The sequence below is a fragment of the Octopus sinensis genome, linkage group LG3 (assembly GCF_006345805.1).
Source record: "Octopus sinensis linkage group LG3, ASM634580v1, whole genome shotgun sequence".
Lineage (NCBI taxonomy): Eukaryota > Metazoa > Mollusca > Cephalopoda > Octopoda > Octopodidae > Octopus > Octopus sinensis.
The window spans coordinates 161,702,292-161,726,004 of NC_042999.1; the positions used below are offsets into that span (position 1 = coordinate 161,702,292).

The 23,713-nt window shown below is 37.9% G+C and overlaps 2 protein-coding genes across 3 annotated transcripts in view; one reads left to right on the plus strand and one right to left on the minus strand.

Moving 5' to 3' along the window:
- Window positions 1–20,294, minus strand: part of LOC115209948 — a 125,327-nt gene extending 105,033 nt beyond the window's left edge. Inside the window, exon 1 of one of the 2 annotated variants that reach the window (XM_036501571.1) lies at window positions 20,001–20,294. In XM_036501571.1, coding sequence (XP_036357464.1) covers window positions 20,001–20,024 — 24 coding nt within the window. In that variant the 5' untranslated portion in view covers window positions 20,025–20,294. Of the gene's footprint in view, window positions 1–925; window positions 1,295–20,000 lie in introns of those variants that run through there. The other variant, XM_029778587.2, reaches the window with a different exon arrangement.
- Window positions 18,583–23,713, plus strand: part of LOC115209581 (tetratricopeptide repeat protein 16-like) — a 132,266-nt gene continuing 127,135 nt past the window's right edge. The window contains exon 1 of the mRNA XM_029778019.2: window positions 18,583–18,793. The gene's annotated coding sequence lies outside the window, so the exon portion shown is untranslated. The remainder of the gene's footprint in view (window positions 18,794–23,713) is intronic.

The following is a 23,713-nucleotide window of genomic DNA, read 5'->3' on the forward strand; positions in this document are numbered from 1 at the left end:
ATTACTTTATTTTTGGTAGTAATGACTTTGAAAGTCCCTCCTAGCGTGTGGCATTTATGTGTAATAATGCCCTCTATATAATATAAATATATATATATATATATATATATATATATACATAAGTACCATTGCATTGGTTAGGAATCAAACCTAGGCCGCTGTGAGGCAGGCAAGCATTCTACAACTCTCTGTGTGTGTGTGTGTGTGTGTGTGTGTGTAGATGTATAGACAGATAGATAGGTAGACACACTCACACACACACACAAGCACAAAAACACACACACAGAAACATTAAAAAAAATAGGAGAGAAAAATAAACGAAAGATCACATCCATTCCACCCCTCTGATAAATTTAAAACACAGAAATGAATGAGTATAAACAACAAAGTGAATTTTATATTTCTTAACATTTATAGCGAAATATAGAAAGCTTCATATTTGCAGTCATTTGTGTATACATATATATGTACAAATATGCACATACATTTGTACTAATATACATATACATATGTACTTATACATACTTCCACACTCACAAGGCATAGTTCCATATATCCTATATGTACGTTCCAACTACATTTATAAATACATATGCATGTGTATATATATATATATGTATACATCAGTGTATGAGCGTGTGGTGTATGTATGTATATATATATACATATTATCATGATCATCATCATCATCACTTAACGTCCTTTTTTCCAAGCTGGCATGGGTTGGACGGTTTGACTGAAAACTGGTAAGCTGAGGAACTGCACCGGGTTTCAATCTAATTTAACATGGTTTCTATGGCTGGAAACATACACACATATATATGCATACACATATTCATATATGCAAACTTCCATACACATACACACAAAACACACACACACACACACACATAAAGTGATAGAGAAAAATCACACATCAACTTACTTTCATTTTAGAATGATGTTTGATGAATTTATTCACAGATGCATATATACACATATAGACATACATGTATATAGATACACACACATATACACACATGTACATACATTTGTAAACAGACACATTGCTGTCGATTTGTGTGTATACGTATGTGTGTATACATACATCACTGCATACATGTGTGTGTGGATGAATATCTCTTGATTGTCGTATATTCTCCTGGGATACGTCCAGTTACAATCCACTCCGAGTTCTGTTCCAACATATATACAGCATATTGCTATGTCAGGACGATGAGGTGAGGTGGGAGGGGAGTCGGTGTAGGAAAGTCTTAATGTGTCTTGTTGCTGATAGCTGTAAGACCAATCAGAACCTCACCACTGCTGCCACCTGAACTGATGACAATAACAACAGCAGCAGCAACAACTACAGTACTAAAGTCTGCTTAAGCAAAACACACTGGAGACATGGGGTTGGGTCAGGTGTAGAGGAAGCATTATTCAGCCATGGCCACAACATTAATAAATAAAAACATTAACAATATTATTAGCAACAACAACAGAAACAGTGTTGACCTCATCAAAAACTAAACAAGCCAATGAGAATTTTATGTGACCATTTGACTCGATAAAAATACCAACCAAATCTCCTCAAATCCCTCCCTTCTGCTTTGGGAAAGGAAAGGACACACAGAATAACATAAACCTACACTTCTAAACAGATGGAATGGTCATGGCTGTAGAGGGTATATTTGATTGTATCAACCCCAGTACTTAACTGGTTATTTATTTTATTGGCCCTGGAAAAATGAAAGACGAAGCAGAGTTTGGAGAGATTTGAATCTATAATGTAAATAAGGTAAACAATATAAGCAACAGCAACAACAAAGAAGACCTCTGTCAGACTATTTCAAATGTTAGAAATGACAGCCAAATTTCTCTTAAATCAAACTCTACTATCTGAACAAGGAAGGACATATAATTTAGTTCTCAATATTCCTCATAAGATGTGATAGTCATGGATGGAGTGCTTCTGATTATAAGTCTATTGAGTCAGTGCTGACCTGGAGTTATACAATAACAACTTGACAACTATTGAACCAATGAAAGATCCACTACATGGTTGCCTGATATAAAAAAGAAAATGGTAACTTTGGTGTTAACCCTTTCATTACCAACCCGGCCGAAACCAGCTCTGGCTCTTTAGTACAAATGTCTTGTTTACATAAGTTTTGAATTCAAATCTTCCACCAAATCTTAGTCACAAATTATGTTCTTAACACTAGCTCAATGATAACAATATTATTTTACTAAATTCTTTGTTATATTTAAAATAATTGGAAGAAACACAGAACATCTCAAAATAAATACAGTAACGAAAGGGTTAATCAACTGCATCCACCCCTAAATATATACAACAAGCTTCTGTCCAAGCCTGAAAAGCTGAAGACACTTGCTCAAGATATCATGCAGTGGCACTGAACTGAAGACCATGTGGCTGCAAAGAAAACTTCTTAACCCCACAGGTATGCCTGTGCCTATAGATTCAGGTTGTCATACTGCACTTGATGTGAGTAAGCATTGCATATCAGTGTTCAATATGGTTGTCAGTGTAACTAGAGCAATAGATTTGTGTATTACATTTAGCCATTTGCTCAACTTGTATGCTATGGGACAATTCATTCACAGCTGACCAGGAGCTACAAACACCACCATTAGCTGTATCACATCTTCCAACCACCACAACCAGCACCATCAACACCATTACGGATCTTTTCCTTTTGATGGACGGAATTTCTAGTTAACTAAACAATTTGAAACTTCGTATACTGGTAGAATGTGTCAAAAGAAAACATTATTTTCACTTGGCTAGGAAAAGATCCTAATGTTTTCTTTTGACACATTCTACCAGTATACGAAGTTTCAAATTGTTTAGTTAACTAGAAATTCCATCCATCAAAAGGAAAAGATCCACCATGGATTACCACTCCAATCATCACATCTACTTCCAATACTCCCTCTAACACCAACCCTCATCAGATAAATAAAACAGGATGTCTGAGTAGATGATATGTCAGTTTACCTATTTATGCATTGTGAGTTCAAATCTACAGTCATTTTATTGTGCTTCTAGATGGAATAGTTTATTTTACAATCCTTCAGTCGATTTAGCTGCCAAGAATAGCTACTATATCACCTGGGAATGTAGGAATGGTATCTGTGATTGGCTGGGATCCTATCCAGGGTGAGATATAATCTCATTTGATTAACACCATGTAAATGGAACTGTAGCAGTACAAGCAGTCAGCACCATATTGGATGGGATCTCGTGGCAGCCATTACCATCTCCGAGACTGGAGTGAGACCTCGCCTGCATCCATTTGCCATGTGCGAGATCACAACGAGGCTTGTGATGGCAAACTGGATATAATGGCCCAACAAAACAGATTCTATCTCTTCTTCACCGCAAGCACTTGCCGAACACACTTTGCTGGCTGGGTCTTCAGGCTAGTCCTGTCTGCACATTGTATCTCCAGAGGTAATGGGCCCGCATCAACAGTGATATAACAAAACGTACACAGCATGAGATGGTATACTGAGAGCAACACACTTCATCGATTCTGTGTAACTTGTAAATAAACTGGTTGTGAATTGCATTTTTACTTAAGATTTCTTTCCTCGCCTGTTAGAGCACCTGAAACAACACAACGAACAATTTTTAATGGGAGAAGGCAATATTCATCCAATATCGTGAACCTTGCCTGTTTTCAAAATAGTACTTGAGGCAAAATCAACATTTCATCAGACTATATCAGACAAGAAACTTTAGCTCTCGACTTCTCTTTGGTCCTAGCTTTTTATAGATATTATGAGAAGATATATATACAGCATTTCTCTAAGTAGCAGACTGAACTATATTATTGTTGAAACAAAATATACTATCGATGAATGTTTGTTAGCCTACCCTGCTAAATGCACATACTGCCAGGACAAATTACTTTTGACAGACTTGTGCATCTATTGACAGAGAAATGAGAGAGAGAGAGAGAGGTGGGGAGATGTTCTTCAATTTCATGAACACTTGGATAAGCTTCAGCAGTGGTGAATGGATAAAGGTATTGAACCACCACTAACTCTAGGATCAGGTATTCAAGTTCTTGTCAGGCATTTTATTGTTTTTAGAGGTGACAGTTGAGTCTATATATCCAAATCAAGAATTCTGGAAAAGTACCTTGTAAAAGACTGGTGCCCTGTCCAGAATAAGAGAGCTCTTCATTTTCATCTGTAAATCACTAGAGAAACCAGCATTAAGTACCAGCCCTAGAGGCCTCTGTACTTCACAAAGAGGTTTATTTACCAAGTACTAATGCTCATTTTTCTACTTCACAAGAATTCTCTTTGATGCAGAAGACATATACAAGTATCCATGATTAGAGATCCATGTTCTGTTGAAATAAGGTTCACTAACTAGCTTGTCTCCATCCAGCCATCGCTACCAACATCCCACAGAAACATTCTCCAACTCAGCTCAGGATTGATCAAATTTTCAAGACAACTTTGAGTTACTAATCTTCACTGGCACAAATTTTTTTATAGTCAAGCAAGATATCGACACAAGAGTCATAGATTGAATATGGCATCAACTGTTGCACACCATTCTTCATACACAGTTTATATTAAAGGATAGGCCTGGGATAGTCTCTGGTTACTTTTCACAAAATCTATAGGGTCATTTGAACTTTTACTCTTTTACTTGTTTCAGTCATTTGACTGCGGCCATGCTGGAGCACCGCCTTTAGTCGAGCAAATCAACCCCGGGACTTATTCTTTGTAAGCCCAGTACTTATCCTATCGGTCTCTTTTGCCGAACCGCTAAGTGACGGGGACATAAACACACCAGCATCGGTTGTCAAGCAATGCTAGGGGGACAAACACAGACACACAAACACACACATATATATACATATACATATATACGACAGGCTTCTTTCAGTTTCCGTCTACCAAATCCATTCGCAAGGCATTGGTTGGCCCGGGGCTATAGCAGAAGACACTTGCCCAAGATGCCACGCAGTGGGACTGAACCCGGAACCATGTGGTTGGTTAGCAAGCTACTTACCACACAGCCACTCCTGTGCTACTAATGAAACACTTGTCTGTTACATATGCTTTGTTTAAAACTAACCTGTATGTAGAATGTCCACCTGATCTTACAACAGCCTGCTACATCTATGACTTATATTACAAGTAAATTTTCAGAGTATAGTGATGATCTGAACTGTATCTCTACATCAGAGGTCTCCAAAGTATGTTACAACACTTTAGCATGTCACCAATAATCTTTAGGTGTGTCAAAGTAAGTCAGCTTTTAGGAATTTTTGTCTGTGAAATAAAATTGAAATCTGAAACAATGCACACAATTAGTGACACATGATGTGATATTTAATCCCCAATAAAATTAATCTGTCATGAAAAAATTTTTTTTTAAAAAACACTTCAATGGCACAGGAGTGTCTGTGTGGTAAGTAGCTTGCTAACCAACCACATGGTTCCGGGTTCAGTCCCACTGCGTGACATCTTGGGCAAGTGTCTTCTGCTATAGCCCCGGGGTGACCAAAGCCTTATGAGTGGATTTGGTAGACGGAAACTGAAAGAAGCCTGTCGTATATATGTATATATATATATATATATATATATATATATATTTATGTGTGTGTATATGTTTGTGTATCTGTGTTTGTCCCCCTAGCATTGCTTGACAACCAATGCTGGTGTGTTTACGTCCCCGTCACTTAGCGGTTCAGCAAAAAGAGACCGATAGAATAAGTACTGGGCTTACAAAAGAATAAGTCCTTGGGTCGATTTGCTCGACTAAAGGCGGTGCTCCAGCATGGCCGCAGTCAAATGACTGAAACAAGTAAAAAGAGTAAAAAGAGAGAGTAATGGAAAAAGTTTAGAAAGCTCTGCTCTGCATGATGCCCTATTACACAACTAGGTGTACAGGACCGGTAAGAGTTAAGTGATTTTGTCATAGCAACAGCTCAGCACCTACATTTCAATTACCTCCCACAAACACAAATACCCACTTTTATTCACTTCACTGTTTCTATTCACCTACCTTCTGTCATACACCCACACCTGCCTCGTTTACTTCTATCATACCACCATTCTTTCTTTCTTTCTTTCTTCCCCCCCTCTCTCTCTCTTACACACATATACACCAATTGTTTTAATAACCCTACTCGTTTCATTCTTGTGCTACTTCTGTCTTTACTACTATTCACCATCTGTCATTGTACCAGTCCAGGGACACTCAATGTAGTTGCTCAATCTGCTTAATGCAGCAACCTTGCCTCTCTCAAACAACACACACACACTGTCTTAAATAAAGAACATATTCCATAATAGTTACACAATGTGTGAAAATAAAGGCAGAGTGATCGCGGCTGAAATACCCTCTCTTTTATGATAAAGGAGGGCTGAACTGAGGCTTAATGCCAACACCACTATTACAGCCACCAGTACTAGCAATACCTATTTCTTTATTACCCACAAGGGGCCAAACACAGAGCGGACAAACAAGGACAGACATAGGTATTAAGTCAATTACATCGACCCCAGTGCGTAACTGGTACTTAATTTATCGAACCCGAAAGGATGAAAGGCAAAGTCGACCTCGGCAGAATTTGAACTCACAACGTAACGGCAGACGAAATACTTATTTCTTTATTACCCACAAGGGGCCAAACACAGAGCGGACAAACAAGGACAGACATAGGTATTAAGTCGATTACATCGACCCCAGTGAGTAACTGGTACTTAATTTATCGACCCCAAAAGGCAAAGTCAACCTCGGCAGAATTTGAACTCAGAACGTTGTGACAGACGAAATACCTATTTCTTTATTACCCACAAGGGGCCAAACACAGAGCGGACAAACAAGGACAGACATAGATATTAAGTCGATTACATCGACCCCAGTGCGTAACTGGTACTTAATTTATCGACCCCGAATGGATGAAAGGCAAAGTCAACCACGGCGGAATTTGAACTCACAACGTAACGCAGACGAAATACCGCTAAGCATTTCGCCCGGCGTGCTAACGTTTCTGCCAGCTCGCCGCAATACCACCACCACCACCACTATAAGCACAATCATCACCCCCAGCAGTGCAACTACTGCCAAAACCATGTTCTTATCTTCAAACCTCTCACGGCAAGTTTGAGCATGACATAATTCCATCCTTCTTGTGGTTTTCTTTCTTGATAGAGAATTGTTGTTGTTGTCTCCAACTCATAATCTCTACTTAACCAACTTTTTCTTTCTTGCAAAATCAAAGTTTCCTGGCAACTAATAGCAACAAAGGATAAACATTCTCAGTGCATTGCAACATGTCGTTTAGCCCCGAGTCAGTCTTAACTGGACAGACTTATCCCAACCATGACTATTTCATCTTATATTTTCACTGTGTCATTTTTAATGGTATATCTGAGGGAGATCTGACTGTTGTTTCTAGTATGTCAAACGACTACTTAGAGGCTCCTTTTATCACAGTTTACTGAAATGTGAAAGCATTTTGTTCCTCAGTTAAAGAGGTTATCATGTTTAAGTAAACCTCATCTACCAGCACATGATTGCGGACCCAGCACTCCTTATGTCATAACAACAATCACACCTGATTGAGTTGACAGGGAATATGAAGCCTTATCTTCCAAACAGACTCAACAGTACATTACCTATTACAGATACTGGCACCGTTGCCATGCTAAAGGCACTTAACTTTCTGTGGTCTACTTCACTTACACATCAATAGTTACTATGGAGAAGTACACTTCATTGATGTACTCTAATAACCTAGCTGATTATCCACAGATCAGCCCAGTTCCAACCTATGATCAAAGATGTTCCAGCTACAATGGTCCTAGTTTACTTTTCTGTGCACGACCATACTATCCAATGTGCCCTTCATATTTTATGATCAGTTAGTGTCAACTAGTACATCAGTCCAGGGTCCAGAGAGCCAAAGAGATGGACTGTAACAATCTACTGCAACTTGCTCTGAAAATCAATTGAATTTTGAAAGGACCCCACCCCATCCCAGGGCTTAAAAGCAGGTTTATTCCACCCTACCAAATTTTTCTAAGACGCTTAGAGTATGATTTAAGGCAGATTTGGTTGATAATTTCAGTAGATCAAGTAGATACTTTGTTTGCGAATCCTAGGTGTAGTGGAAATGTATGAAGGAAGGATAGAGTGGTGAACAAGACATAGTGTATGAGATGTAGTGCTAGGGTTTGTTGCATGGGTATAACATAAGAGTTTGACCATGGTGTGAGGTGTGTAATGTAATGCAGTCACATTCACTTCCTCAGCCTCAATTCTGAAACCTGAGTGATAACACTTTTATATTCTCTCTCTATCTTTGTAAAGAAGGGCAAGTATCCAAGACATTAGATTATTTCGCCCCTCATGACATATCAAATCGGGGAACTCTTCTATAGATTTTTTTTTTAATACTGAACATCTCTAGTTTCTTCAGATTCTGAATGTTACCATATAGTCATCATCATCATCATTTAACATCTATTTTCTAAGCTGGCATGGATTGGATGGTTTGACCAGAGCTGGTAAAGCCAGAGGCCACACCAGGTTCCATTGTCTGTTCCAGCATGGTTTCTATGGCTGGATGCCCTTTGTAATACCAACCACTCCACAGAGTGTATTGAGTGCTTTATATGTGGTACCAGCATCAGTGATTTTAATGTGACACCAGCATCAGTGATTTTAATGTGACACCAGCATCAGTATCACTTCGGCTGCAGTGGATGGGTCTTCTTGAGTACAGCGAGGTACTAGATATCTTGGTCCTTTGTCTTTCCCTTTGTAAAGCTCAGTGTCTTGAGATCGGCCTTAGAATGAGTTTAGAATGGCAGCCAGTGTATGCTATGACAAGTACAATGTCTTCACAAAGAGACAGGAATTATTAGGGATGAAATGTGACAGTTAGGGACATAATGTAAACATTCAATATCAGAATCTACATATGTATGAGAATAAACTGACAAATTACTTTACATACATCTTTGTTTATTTGTTAATTATTTAAGAATATTTAAAAAACATCTAAAACTTAAATGTTTACAAAACCTTGAAGTATACATGGATGTCATGGCTTAACTCCGGTTTCATAGCATTTGATCTCTGGGGTTGATCATAAATTTCAACTTGTGTTTAAGAACTTTATAATCCACTGGATTACAGCAATGAATAATTCATTCTCATGTAATATATTTTGGATGTGTAAGCTTGGTGAATTCTTTTTCTTTCTCATAAGTAATTCCTAGTAGGATTTGATTTAAAGACAGCAAACTAATGAAACAATTGTCAACTATATAATGTTTCCACTATTTACATTTGATCAAGGTATTTACTTATAGTTAAGTGACCTTTCCGTATAGTATTTAATTACTGAAGTTATACTGATTTCAGTATTCAGCTATTTTTACTAGGGATACCTGTTCATAGACAGGTGGACTGGATACAGCCATGAGTTATACTTACAGTCATGAGAGTTATGACAAGGAATTCAGAGATCGATGACAAGGCTATATTGTACTACAGAATATGCCGATAGATTTTTAGCCAACTGCTTTCTCTATCCATCAAGATATTGTATATAAAGACAGTGCTTACATCTGTTGAATACATTCAGTGCTGACTGAAAATCTAGTTATATTCTGTAGTACAGTATAGCCTTCAAAGAACAAAACACTTTTAGCACACCTCTAATTTATTGATTTCAAATTTTGGCACAAGGTCAATTTTGTGGGAGGGAGAGGGTGATTAGATCAACCCTAGAGATCAACTGGTACTTATTTTATCGATCCCTAAAGGATGAAAGGTAATGTCAACCTCGGTTGAATTTGAACTCAGAGCATAAAGGCATACAAAATGCTGCTAAGCATTTTGCACAGCATGCTAATGATTCTGCTAGCTTACCATCTTACACCACTACTTTATTAATTGAAGTAAATGAGAAGAATGGTGTTCTATTTAAAAATTAGTCTATCCTATTTACTAAATCCCTTAATAACTGTGGATTTATAAGCAGAGTCTTTACGGTCAGTTAAGGAGGATACTTGATCACTGATGGAATTTGGTACTTGGGTGATCTCTGTTTTCCCATCCACAAAGATATAAAGAAAAACATCTTTATATCCATCTATATAAACTGTGCTGCTAAAGACAAGCAGGCAGGCAGAGAGACAGACAGATAGGTATCAAAGTGCATGCTATAGCAATTCAGTTAGAACTCCATATGCTTTATTATAGTTTGAAACATGCTTATGCATGCATACACACACATGTACAGGCATGGATAGGCACTTCAAGCAAGTGTCTTCTACAAAAGCACAGGGTCAACTAAACCCAAGGGTATAGATTTAGTACACTGAAACTGAAAGAAGCCCACCAGGCCAGTCACATTTGTCTATCCTCTCCCCTTCATCAGTTAAGAATTTCCATTTTACCTTTGGCCCAGCCTACTATGTTCATCTGACAGTTGAAAGATCCTTTCTGTTATCTATTTATGTTGTAACTGTACAATCATTTTCCTTACATTGTATAGCCAAAAGGCCTTTGTCCTTTTTCTCTTTTACTCATTTCAGTCATTTGACTGCGGCCATGCTGGAGCACCGCCTTTAATTGAGCAACTTGACCCCGGGACTTATTCTTTGTAAGCCCAGTACTTGTTCTATCGGTCTCTTTTTGCCAAACTGCTAAGTGATGGGGACAGAAACACACCAGCATCGGTTGTCAAGCAATGCTAGGGGGACAAACACACAAACACACACACATACATATATATATATACATATATACGACGGGATTCTTTCAGTTTCCGTCTACCAAATCCACCCACAAGGCTTTGGTCGGCCCAAGGCTATAGTAGAAGACACTTTCCCAAGGTGCCACGCAGTGGGACTGAACCCAGAACCATGTGGTTGGTAAGCAAGCTACTTACCACACAGCCACTCCTGCGCCATTGTATAAGTACAATTTATTTTCTGTTGCATTTGCTTTATCATTTCATCACGTTACATTCATGTAAGACTCCTCTCTGTTATTTATTTATTTGTATTTGTAAAGGTTCAATTATTTCCCTTCTGTTGTATAACCAAAGGTATTCATCAGTTGTACATGTTTAATTCTAGCTTTCTTGTTTTTGTTTTCATTCTTGTATACATTCGTTTGATTTTCCCAGAAGCTTAATGCCTTTAGCTTAAGTTTCGGGTACTCGCTGGATTTGAGTGATCTCTGTGGTACAAAAGTGTGAAACTGCTAGAACTTTCCGGACACTGACTGACAAGGAAATCAGCTGCAAATTGTCCAAGTATCTTGTTTTTGTCCTGTTCATTGTTTGTTGTTACCGTCTATTTTTCTGCATGTTGTGTTTTGTTGGATTTCCACAGGTATCACAACTACAATTTCAATTTGATTTTTATTTGATGTTGATGGTGATGTACTTGACTCAATAGGTCTCCTCAAGCACAGCAGGTCGCCCTACAATCCAAAGTAAGCACAGTAGGCCGTCCTGTGATCCAAGGTACTTTGGATGGGCTGGGGCTGCTATGTGAAGCTGGTGCAGGAAACAGCTATGAACTCACATTATTTGCTGGTGCAGGAAACAGCTATGAACTCACATTATTTGCTGGTGCAGGAAACAGCCAGGGACTCACATTATTTGTCAGATCTTCGCAGTCACAGCATATCTCCAGAGATCTCGGTCTTGCGTCATTGCCTCTGTGAGGTCCAACGTTTGAAGGTCATGCTCATCCCATGTCTTCCTGGGTCTACCTCTACCCCGGATTCCTTCAACTGTTTGGGAGTGGCAATTCTCAAAAATCTCTCCTCATCCATCCGTAGTACATGACCATTCCAGCACAAACGTCTCTCTTGCACACCGCATCCAATGCTTCTTATGTCCAGCATTTCTCTCAGGGTGCTTACACTCTGTTGTGTGTGCACACTGATATTACACATCCAGCAGATCATGCTAGCTTCATTTCTTTCAAGCCTACACATGTCCATATATATATATATATATAAATATATATGTAATATAACATGTGACAAATAATTGTCACATATTACAGATAAATTCCTCTATTTACATATCGCGGTCTCTTTCATTCTTTTGTTGTCTTACCATTATTATCAATACATATATATATGTGTATGTATGTGTCTGTGTTTGTCCCCCAAAATCGCTTGACAACTGATGCTGGTACATTTACGTCCCCACAACTTAGCAGTTCGGCAAAAGACATCAATAGAATAAGTACTAAGCTTACAATGTGTAAGACCTGTAGTGCTCCAGCATGGCTGCAGTCAAATGACTGAAACAAAAGAATACAAGAAAAGAAGATATATATATATATATATATATAATATATATATATATATGTATATATATACACACAAGCACTATGGCCCGGCATTGCCGGGTCATAGTGCTAGTGCATGCATATACAGCTGCGTGCGTGCACACATACATGCGAGTACTGTCTAAATCTCTGACCAATCACATACAGCTAGCTGGCATTCAATTGGTGTATTAGGTTTCAGGCATTTTGATTGGGTTTTGGATAGAAAATTCACAAAAAGTCACTTCTATTGATCTTTTAATGGCTTTGCGGTGTGACTGGGGAAATGTAAAGATGTGCACGACCACCCTTGGACAGTTTTGAATGACCATAGAAAGTGTGAGCCTTCTAACTGAAAAATTGTGGATTTGTATAAAGTACACACAAATTTTGCTGTTTATATATATAGAGAGATAGGCGCAGGAGTGGGTGTGTGGTAAGTAGCTTCCTTACCAACCACATGGTTCTGGGTTCATTCCCACTGCGTGGAAACTTGGGCAAGTGTCTTCTACTATAGCCTCGGGCCGACCAAAGCCTTGTGAGTGTATTTGATAGACGGATATATATATATATATACTAGCAGTATCGCCCGGCGTTGCTCGGGTTTGTTTCGACCCGCTGGAATTGTAATTTTGAAAAGTAAAAATTTTGTGAACATTTTTCTGGTCGAAATACACCGAAAAGTGGCGACACAGCAGTGAAAAAATCGTAAAAAATAGGGATTTTCATAGAAAAAAGCATCTTTTTGATGTAAATAATTTTTGGTGTTAACATGGTCCGATTTGAATTTTATGTTCTACGGAAGGAAGAGCAACCCTTCTTCTACCATACTCTTAATATTAATATTTTTTGAACAAAGTAAATAATTTTTAAAACTTAAATAATAATTTTTTTTACACAAACGCGAACGGGGAAAAGGGGGTGGCGAATTCGATTTACATACCTAAATTTTTTCTTTTTCATGACATTGTAGCAAAATAGTAGTGAATTATATAAATACCAGCAGTACATTTTTTTTTCTGGGGTATTTTTTTTCAACCTCGTCACATATTTGCCCCTTTCAATTTAAACAAAGTCTTAATTAAGCAATTACGGCAGCTTAGCAATGGTTTCAATACAGGCGTGACATGTGTATCTCAATTGTTCAAAACCCTTCGAATTTTTTCGCACGTGATGATATCATAGTGAAAACTTTCAATTACGCGTGCTTAGAAGTACGCTCGCAAATTAATACGACCAAAATTTTGAAGTTCGCACTCCGCTTGTGTGTGTGTGTGTGCGTGCTTTAGGTGTACGTAGGTATGTGTTTTTGTGTGTGTGTGTCACTGAAGCCATACATACATATATACATACATAACCTCTCTCTCTCTTTTCTCTCTCAGTCACTCACTACAAAAAGTGAATAAAAAAAGTTCAGTTATTTCTGTCTTTCACTCTGTCTGTCTCTTTACACACACTAACAAAAGCACTTCACTTACACACCACACTTTCTGTGTCGCACAACCCATCAAACACACACACACACACACACACACACACACACACACTCACGCACGCACACATGTACATCAATGCTTTCGGAGTGAAATGTTAAAATATTGAGTTTTCTCGAATTTTGTCTTAATTGGGGGTGAAATTGAAAGAAATATATTATGGCATGAGCGAATGGAGTACTTTGAAAAATCTTAGGTAAATTCTAATTGAAGAAATTGTGTGAGGAGTAAATCGTTATGTATTTATTTGTTTCTGTTTGCTGTGTTTTTTTATTTTTGGAGTAGTGGTTTAAATACTTTCAGTTTAGTCTTCCTCAAATCACTCTGTCGCTATTTATTTTCATTTTATTCGTTGCACACTGTGTGTGTGCGTGTGCGTGTGGTGTAAACCACATTAAGAAAAGCATTTGACATACACACCAGAATGTGAGTTTTCTGTAAATTTTGCTTAATTGGAGTTTAAATTTTAAAAACTGGACCTGGCATGACCCGATGCATTCTACTCTTAAAAATGCTAGGTAAATTGTAATTGAAGAAATCCTATATTGTAGATTTCTATAAGTTACAAAGGGAGGCAGATAAAATCTGCCTTTTATAATAAGAGATATACATATATATATACATATATATATACATATATAATATATATATATATATATATATATATATATAATATATATATATATATGCATGTGTATGTATATGTTTGTGTGTCTGTGTTTGTCCCCCCCCCCAACATCGCTTGACAACCAATGGTGGTGTGTTTACCTCCCCATAACTTAGCGCTTCAGCAAAAGAGACCGATAGTATAAGTACTACGCTTACAAAGAATAAGTCCTGGTGTCGATTTGCTTGACTAAAGGTGGTGCTCCAGCATGGCCGCAGTCAAATGACTGAAACAAGTAAAAGAGAATAAAAGAGAATATATATATATAAATATAATTTAAAAATAGGATAAAATCTCTATAAGAATTTATCAAGTAGTCAGCATGAAAAACCTCATAGGAGAAAAAATCCACCAATTTTTTCACTTAAATATATTTATATTATATTATATAGGGGGCATTACTACACATAAATGCCACACGCTAGGAGGGACTCTTAAAGTTAAAACTACTAAAATAAATAAACACATCGTACTGAATGCAACTCTCAAAGCAAGTCATTTAAAAACAGAATTTAGCTGCAGATCACTGTGATTTCATGATCTGTGCAGTGGTGCACTCTTTACTCATCAGCGCAAGCATAATTCAAGATTTATAATGAATGAACAAAATCAACATACCAGATGAACAACCATCGTATCCAACGTAGTATATAGAAATGTTCACCCCTTATACATCTATGTAAATGGCGGGCTTTTTGAATTGCATTTCGGTAACAACGTGCTTATTTGGAGCAAAAATTCAGTACTGAATATTCTCCGGTTAAATTTACAATTTAAAAATAGGATAAAATCTTTATAAGAATTTATCACGTAGTCAGCATGAAAAACCTCATAAGAGAAAAAATACACCAATTTCTTCACTTAAATGTATTTATTTATATTATACAGAGGGCATTACTACACATAAATGCTTAAGTTGCATTCGGGACATTGTTTATTTATTTTAGTAGTTTTGACTTTAAGAGTCCCTTCTAGCGTGTGGCATTTATGTGTAGTAATGCCCTCTATATAATATAAATATATATATATATATTTCTTTACTACCCACAAGGGGCTAAACATAGAGGGGACAAACAAGGACAAAGGGATTGAGTCGATTACATCGACCCAGTGCGTAACTGGTACTTTATTTATTGACCCTGAGAGGATGAAAGGCAAAGTCGACCTCGGTGGAATTTGAACTCACAACGTAACGACAGACGAAATACAGCAACGCATTTCGCCCGGCACGCTAACGTTTCTGCCAGCTCACCATATATATATATGGTGGGCTTCTTTTTTTTTCAGGGCTTTACTCCAAAATGGAAACGTATATCGATTTTTCCATGTGATGGGCTTAAATAGTTGTGATTTTTGTTAACATGAAACCAATGGTAGCCTTAATACACAAAAAATCTTTATCCACCAGTGCAGTATCGAACATTCATTCTCATTGTTCGATATTTATGTATAAGCATGTATGTATGTATGTCACTCACTTGCTGGTAACCGATCCTGTACAGTCATTTCACATGCTAGAAATAGCAGGGTTCATATGGGTATGTTGTAAGGCCTACAGCATATCAAAAACAGTTGTGTCAACCAATTCATCTCTGATTTTTTTTTCTTTCAAATTATGCCCATATGTTTATGTTTTACTTATTTCAGTCACTGGACTGTGACCATGCTGGGGCACCACCTTTTAGCTGAACAAATCAACCTCAGTACTTATTTTTTTAAAAGACTGGCACTTATTCCATCATTTACTTTATACTAAACTACAAAAGTATTGGAGACATAAACTAACACCAGTTGTCAAATAGTGGTGGCAGACAAACACACACACATACTGTTATACGAGGGGATGGTCATATTTTGCCACAGCTTTAATATTATTATTTTTGTTTCTTTACCAAAGCTCTTTCATCGCAGAGCCTGTGCCCTTTTCAACGACTCTTTATCCCATCTTCTTTTGCTTTATCCATCCATGAAAGAGCATTAACAAAGAAACAATAACAACAAAGCTGAACTAAAGACCAAGCATTAAGTGCTTGTGTTTAATCAACAAAATATAAGTAGCTTGTTTACCAACCACATGGTTCCGGGTTCAATCCCACTGCATGGCACCTTGGGCAAGTGTCTTCTACTATAGCCTCGGGCTGACCAAAGCCTTGTGAGTGGATTTGGTAGACAGAAACTGAAAAGAAGCCCATCGTATATATGTATATATATATGTGTGTGTGTGTGTTTGTGTGTCTGTGTTTGTCCCCCTAGCATTGCTTGACACCCGATGCTGGTGTGTTTATATCCCCGTTACTTAGCGGTTCGGCAAAAAGAGACCGATAGAATAAGTACTGGGCTTACATAGAATAAGTCCCGGGGTCGAGTTGCTCGATTAAAGGCGGTGCTCCAGCATGGCCACAGTCAAATGACTGAAACAAGTAAAAGAGTAAAGAGTATATAGGGAGAATTCACAAAAAAACAAAAGACGAAGACAGGTGGTGTAGACAACAAATAGATGTATTAGTATAATGCTCGGGAAGTGAAAAAGTCTTTCACGTTTCAAGCCTATGCTCTTCCACAGAAAGACACAAGGAGAGAAAATACAGAATGTGTAGTGGCTAGCAATCTATCATGGCAAATATATATATGTATGTATGTATGTATGTATATAAATATATATATATAATATATATATATATATATATATATATAATCATAATTTAACATCCATTTATCGATTGGGCTGAGCACTTTTTACATGGTACCAGCACCAGTGCAGTCTGTTTTTTGGCATGGCTTTTACGACTGGATGCCCTTCCTAATGCCAACCACTTTACAATGTGGATTGGATGCTTTTTATGTGACACCAGCACTGGCAGAGTCACCAAGTAACTTGCAAGACAGATTCTTTGAGAGGAAGAGAACACTGGAGAAGGTTTTGTGCCCAGTGATGAGAGAGGGACAGAAACAGGTGTCTTGCCGTAGAGGAGATGCATGGTTACCTCAGAGAAAGAGAGAGATCGATCAAGAATGAGAGAGGCATATTCTCAAAGTACGGGGATGAGAATACAAATTGGATGTTAGAGCATTGGTCAGGGTACACGAGTAGGGAGTTCACGTGAATGCAAAGAGAAGGGAAAGGGAAGAATGCCATGACTGGTGAAAGCTGGGTATATGGAAAAGGAACGTGGGTGGAATACACAACATTTCCAGTACTCAGTTTCGCTGTGTTGGGTGCGTCTTTTCAAGAACCTCATATTGCCAGACATCTCAGTCCATTGTCATCCTCTCTGTGAGGCCCAACAGCCTGAGATCGGTCCTCATTACTTCATCCCATATCTTCCTGGGTCTTCCTCTTTCACAGCTGCCATCTACTTTAAGCAATCTTGCTGTATCCATCCATTAGACACTGCATTAATATTTCATCAAAGATTTCACCTCCAGAACCCCTCTTAATCATCCCTGATTTTTTCTTTCTCTCAACCATTTCTTTACTGGGATGGAAGCACTCCGTCGGTTACGACGATGAGGGTTCCGGTTGATCCGAATCAACAGAACAGCCTGCTCGTGAAATTAACGTGTAAGTGGCTGAGCACTCCACAGACACGTGTACCCTTAACGTAGTTCTCGGGGATATTCAGCGTGACACAGAGAGTGACAAGGCCGGCCCCTTGAAATACAGGTACAACAGAAACAGGAAGTAAGAGTGAGAGAAAGTTGTGGTGAAAGAATACAGCAGGGATCACCACCACCCCCTGCCGGAGCCTCGTGGAGCTTTTAGGTGTTTTCGCTCAATAAACACTCACAACGCCCGGTCTGGGAATCGAAACCGCGATCCTATGACCGCGAGTCCGCTGCCCTAACCACTGGGCTATTGCGCCTCCACTATTTCTTTACTACATAACCCCCCCCCCCTCCCAATCATACAGGCCGTTAAAAAAAAAAAAGATCACGTCACTTTCCTTTTAAAAATTATAGAAAAATAATTACTTGCTTACTAACACGCTCGCTCTTTATTAGATTCATTGACAATTATTTACACGCATTAAATCCTTCGTCATTCCGTCAATATTTTATTCTGAATACGTTTACTGTTACCCTTAGCAACACAACAATCATGGCGTTTTGAAATTTTCGTTAGTGTCCTATGAATACAAATAGGATGTAGTTTAAATATCCACCGCTGTTGCTCGTCCTTTCACTGTTTTATGTCCTTATACCGAAGCCTCAGACTGAATTATTAACCGCGTGTGGTGAGACATCACAAACTTTGCTTTCTCTCAGACAGTTTACGTTTCTTAAAGTTTGTTACGGAAAGGTCCTGGGTTCCAATCTGAGTCTGGACAATGTAATAGGAGGAGTTGATGTTGGAATTTATAGAGTAATCTCCGTGTGTGTGTGTGTCTGTGTCTATGAGCGTGTGTGCGTGTGTGTGTGTGCGTTCGCGCGCACGCAAAGTGAATTGTATGTGTCTTCGTGCTTTGGGGTGCTACACAATATTTAGTGAATGTAAACTTTCAAGCAGAAGAATAAATTATTTCTCTATATTCATGTCTCTATATTCATGTCGTCGTTATCATATGGGTAACGCTATCCTTTGTGAGTGAGTCTGTGATTGAAGAAACACAATTGACTAAGTTCTTCAAGGAAATAATGCAAAGTGCAACGTTTCTCTTCTTTTAAAGTTCTCCTCCAGAGCAGGAACCCGTTCAGAACGTTTCTCCTTATTTTCTTTCACCCTAGAATAAATATGTACTTCTTCAATTGTTATTTCTAATTCCAAAACTTGCCGACAAAGAATTACCAGTTCTAGTGATTATTAACATTTATCGATTACTGAGATCGATTTAATCGACTAGTATTATCTCATTAATTTGTCAACTAAATCAATTTTCAAAGGGTAGTGGATTGCCAGAATCGTTGAATATTTAGTTAAGGCTATTTCTGTTCGGAGTTCAAATCCCATCGAGAACACCTTTCCTGTTCGTTCTTCCTGTATCGATAAAATCTGTATATATAAAAGTAAAGTTGTGTGTCTGTCTCCTACGATTTAGATTCCTAACTACTCCCACATTTTGCGGTGCAGTTTAACCAAAACCGGGTATCTTATAGTCGTGATTCATATCGAGCCCTTCTGGGTATTAGAGCGCGTCTACGATGAGTCTATGATTTTTTAAAAATTTACCATCATTTTTTCCCATTTTAATGCATTTTTTTGCTATTATATAAGGGAAGTAACTCTCTAAATATGTCTACGGTGAGTCAACGATTTAAAAAAAATTACCCTCATTTTTTTTCCCTTTTTAGTGCATTTTTTTGCTATATTTTGGCTATAACTCTCTAAAAATGCTTATATAGTTATTTCCCTTACAAACCCGAGCAACGCCGGGCGATACTGCTAGTTATACATATTCCAAATAAGGTTTTAAAAAAACATGCTTAATAAATGAAACAGCAAGAAATACAAAAATATTTAAAAATGAAAATAAACTCCTTAACAAACAACTTACGTTGGTTCGAATAATGTCACACATTATCTCAATTCTTGATCGGGCTTTTTATACAGATTCTTGTTGAAGAAATACTCTTCATAAACAGAATGGAAAATTATTACTGTATTTATAGCCCAAGGGAGACATGCTTTGGGCAAATTGATAAGGCATCTGCCCACCGACTGAGAGTTTAACAATTCATTTAGACATCTGCAGCGTCTTATCCCATTAAATTAGATGTTACAGGTTACACAGTTACCTCTACAACAAGTCCATTTAGCTGCACCTTGGTGTCATGCTGAAAAAAAAAGAAGAAATAGCAACTAGTAAATGCAAAACGATTAATAGTCGATCCAATCGAAATAGCACGGAAGACGCTCGAACAATTCGATGGTTTAAATATTTGGAAAGAATAACAGAAGAGGGGAGATCCCAGAAACACTTAAAATGTTGAATTATAGCATCTACAGCGGATTTAGTTCGGGGAACTAAAAAGATTACAATAGCAAGAGGAAATTGCTTTTTGCTTTAAGCTCAACAGTAATTTCATCTGCACTTTATTGGTACAACTCCTAAATGATGGATGCTAAAAATCTTTATATATAAAAGTAAAGTTGTGTGTCTGTCTCCTACGATTTAGATTCCTAACTACTCCCACATTTTGCGGTGCAGTTTAACCAAAACCGGGTATCTTATAGTCGTGATTCATATCGAGCCCTTCTGGGTATTAGCGCGCGTCTACGATGAGTCTACGATTAAAAAAAAATTACCATTATTTTTTTCCATTTTAATGCATTTTTTCGCTATTATATAAGGGAAGTAACTCTCTAAAAATGTCTACGATGAGTCAACGATTTTAAAAAGTTTACCATCATTTTTTTTCCATTTTTAATGCATTTTTTTGCTGTATTTTGGCTATAACTCTCTAAAAATGCTTATATAGTTATTTCCCTTACAAACCCGAGCAACGCCGGGCGATACTGCTAGTAGGAAATAAAGTACTATAAAAAGATGTTCTGTGTTCAATTTCAAGAACATCAGGCTAATGAGAGCGTTAAGAAAGAAACTGAAATGGTTTTGCTCTGTGAAACTCTTTCTGTCAGTAGTGAAAAGGTTGAAAATGAAATGGTTTGGTCTAACACGACGACACCAGGAGAATCTATGTGCAATGAATATGATTCCTCGCAGGGTGAGGTGAGGGAGAAACCTAAACAAGGAGCAGCAAGGCCACGAAGTGAGTAGTTAAGCTACATCAAAAAGGCAAACGAACGGAAATGTTTGAAATCATGTAATTGACTGGTGACCAGAAAAGATGAAGAGAGAAATTGCATATTTTTCTGTGTACCTACACCATCTCAGTTATGAAATTTCATAAAGGGATACAGCTTATTACTTTAAAGAACAATAAAAACCTGAATAATTGATTGATTCTTAATTTGTTTCACTAATTTAGCTTAAAATGCAGTCATGTGTTGATTTGGAGACGCTTATGTAGTCTCCACATCGTTTTCTCTTGAACCAAAAGAATGACAAAACAAATAGCCTCTTCTAACAGCTAGTCCTCCCAAACTTTAACCATTCTACTACTTCGTCTACTGACTCGAAACAAATTCTTCTTAAATCATGAACTAGTTAGGCGCAGGAGTGGCTGTGTGGTAAGTAGCTTGCTAACCAACCACATGGTTCCGGGTTCAGTCCCACTGCGTGGCATCTTGGGCAAGTGTCTTCTGCTATAGCCCCGGGCCGACCAATGCCTTGTGAGTGGATTTGGTAGACGGAAACTGAAAGAAGCCTGTCGTATATATGTATATATATATATGTGTGTGTGTGTGTCTGTGTTTGTCCCCCAAGCATTGCTTGACAACCAATGCGGGTGTGTTTATGTCCCCGGCACTTAGCGGTTCGGCAAAAGAGACCGATAGAATAAGTACTGGGCTTACAAAGAATAAGCCCCGGGGTTGATTTGCTCGACTAAAGGCGGTGCTCCAGCATGGCCGCAGTCAAATGACTGAAACAAGTAAGAGAGTAGTTACTTTTAAACTGTTCACTATATTTTCCCCCCCCCTTTTTTTTTAAGACACACCTTCTCAGCTCCAGCCCTACATAACTACATGCTGCAAATAAATACAAAATAAAAAGGCGAAGAGGAGCACAAACAGTTAGGGAACCACTAGATGGTTGTTCAACCTACTTAAGATAACAGCCAAAATTTCCTCAAAACTACCTATCAACTTTTAAAAAGACTCACTGGATAATCGAGTCCCAGGTGCACAGTACTTGGATGCAAACAGGACTGTCACGACTGGGATAACTTTCGATATTTCTGCATGATCAGGGCCTACGTGGGGCTTAAAAGTTGCATCTCTCAAACTCACTACATCCAACAAGCCACACCAAAGGACACTAACTAAATAAAGGTCAAACATCGTACAAACGTCAAAAATGTTGCGAATCAACGGAGGAGCCTTTACATCGTTAACCTGTTGAAAATAACAGCCAAAATCTCTCCCAAATTCTATATTACCATCTTTAAAAAGAAAGGCACATTAAAAAATGTAGTCTTGGATGTCATGCAGTATGATAACGGCTGGAATATCATTAACTACAGGTTTGCTAAATCAGTGCATAATAAGAGAGCAACCGTTAGGGCCTGAATGAGTTTCCTTTGCCTATTTTTGCTGCAGTCTCCACCACAACCCAGAGGATCAGGAATAAACGCTAAGTGGTCGGATTTTCTTACTGCAGTATATGTACTCCGTGGTGAAGTACACTGTTTGGCTCCCAATATCAATATATATTTCTTTACTACCCACAAGGGGCTAAACATAGAGGAGACAAACAAGGACAGACAAACGGATGAAGTCGATTACATCAACCCAGTGCGAAACTGGTACTTAATTTATCGACCCCGAGAGGATGAAAGGCAAAGTCGACCTCGGCGGAATTTGAACTTTGAACGTAGCAACAGACGAAATACGGCTACGCATTTCGTCCGGCGCGCTAACGTTTCTGCCAGCTCGCCGCCTTATGAAGTGCTGGACCTGTGATACCTATTTATAGATGCTTTGTACGACAAACTACTGATGGAGCTGCTGAGGACTTTGTTGTTGAAGGGAGATAATTAAAGACTATTAAAAGTTGCTTCCCCTAAAAGAAGGATTTCTTTTGTTTTTGTTTTTTATTCGGTATTCTAAAAATTCTACACCCATTTAGATTTAAAATAATAAAAAGATGGTATATTTTTGACACCTAATACCTTACCTTATCAACACCATCTTATGTTATTGAACACAAAATTGGTGATCCTATCAGTTATATATTATTAACCTGTCCACTTCTAAAATCAGAAGCAAACTCTAAGACGAATTGGGTTAAAAACTGTGTGCATCATCCATTCCCTTTCTTTTGACCAGTATATTTTCTTCTTCCCCGAAATATCCAACGATATCAAAAAAAAAAAAATTTCTTTTAAACAGTCTGGAGGCTAGACTATTGATAATATTTCCATTATTTCACACAACTGAATACTCATATTTCTGCATTGAACAGAACGTACAAGATTTAACATTTCTCTTTATAGAGTAGTGAGGTTTATAGAGAGTTCTGAAGTTTATAAAATCTATACCAGTATTATACTGTGTCAAAGTGGACAGATGATAAACAGTGACTGGAGAAAAAAGAAGCCAGGTACACCTAGTACATGAAAAGTTAATTGTAAAGTGGGTGTTGAC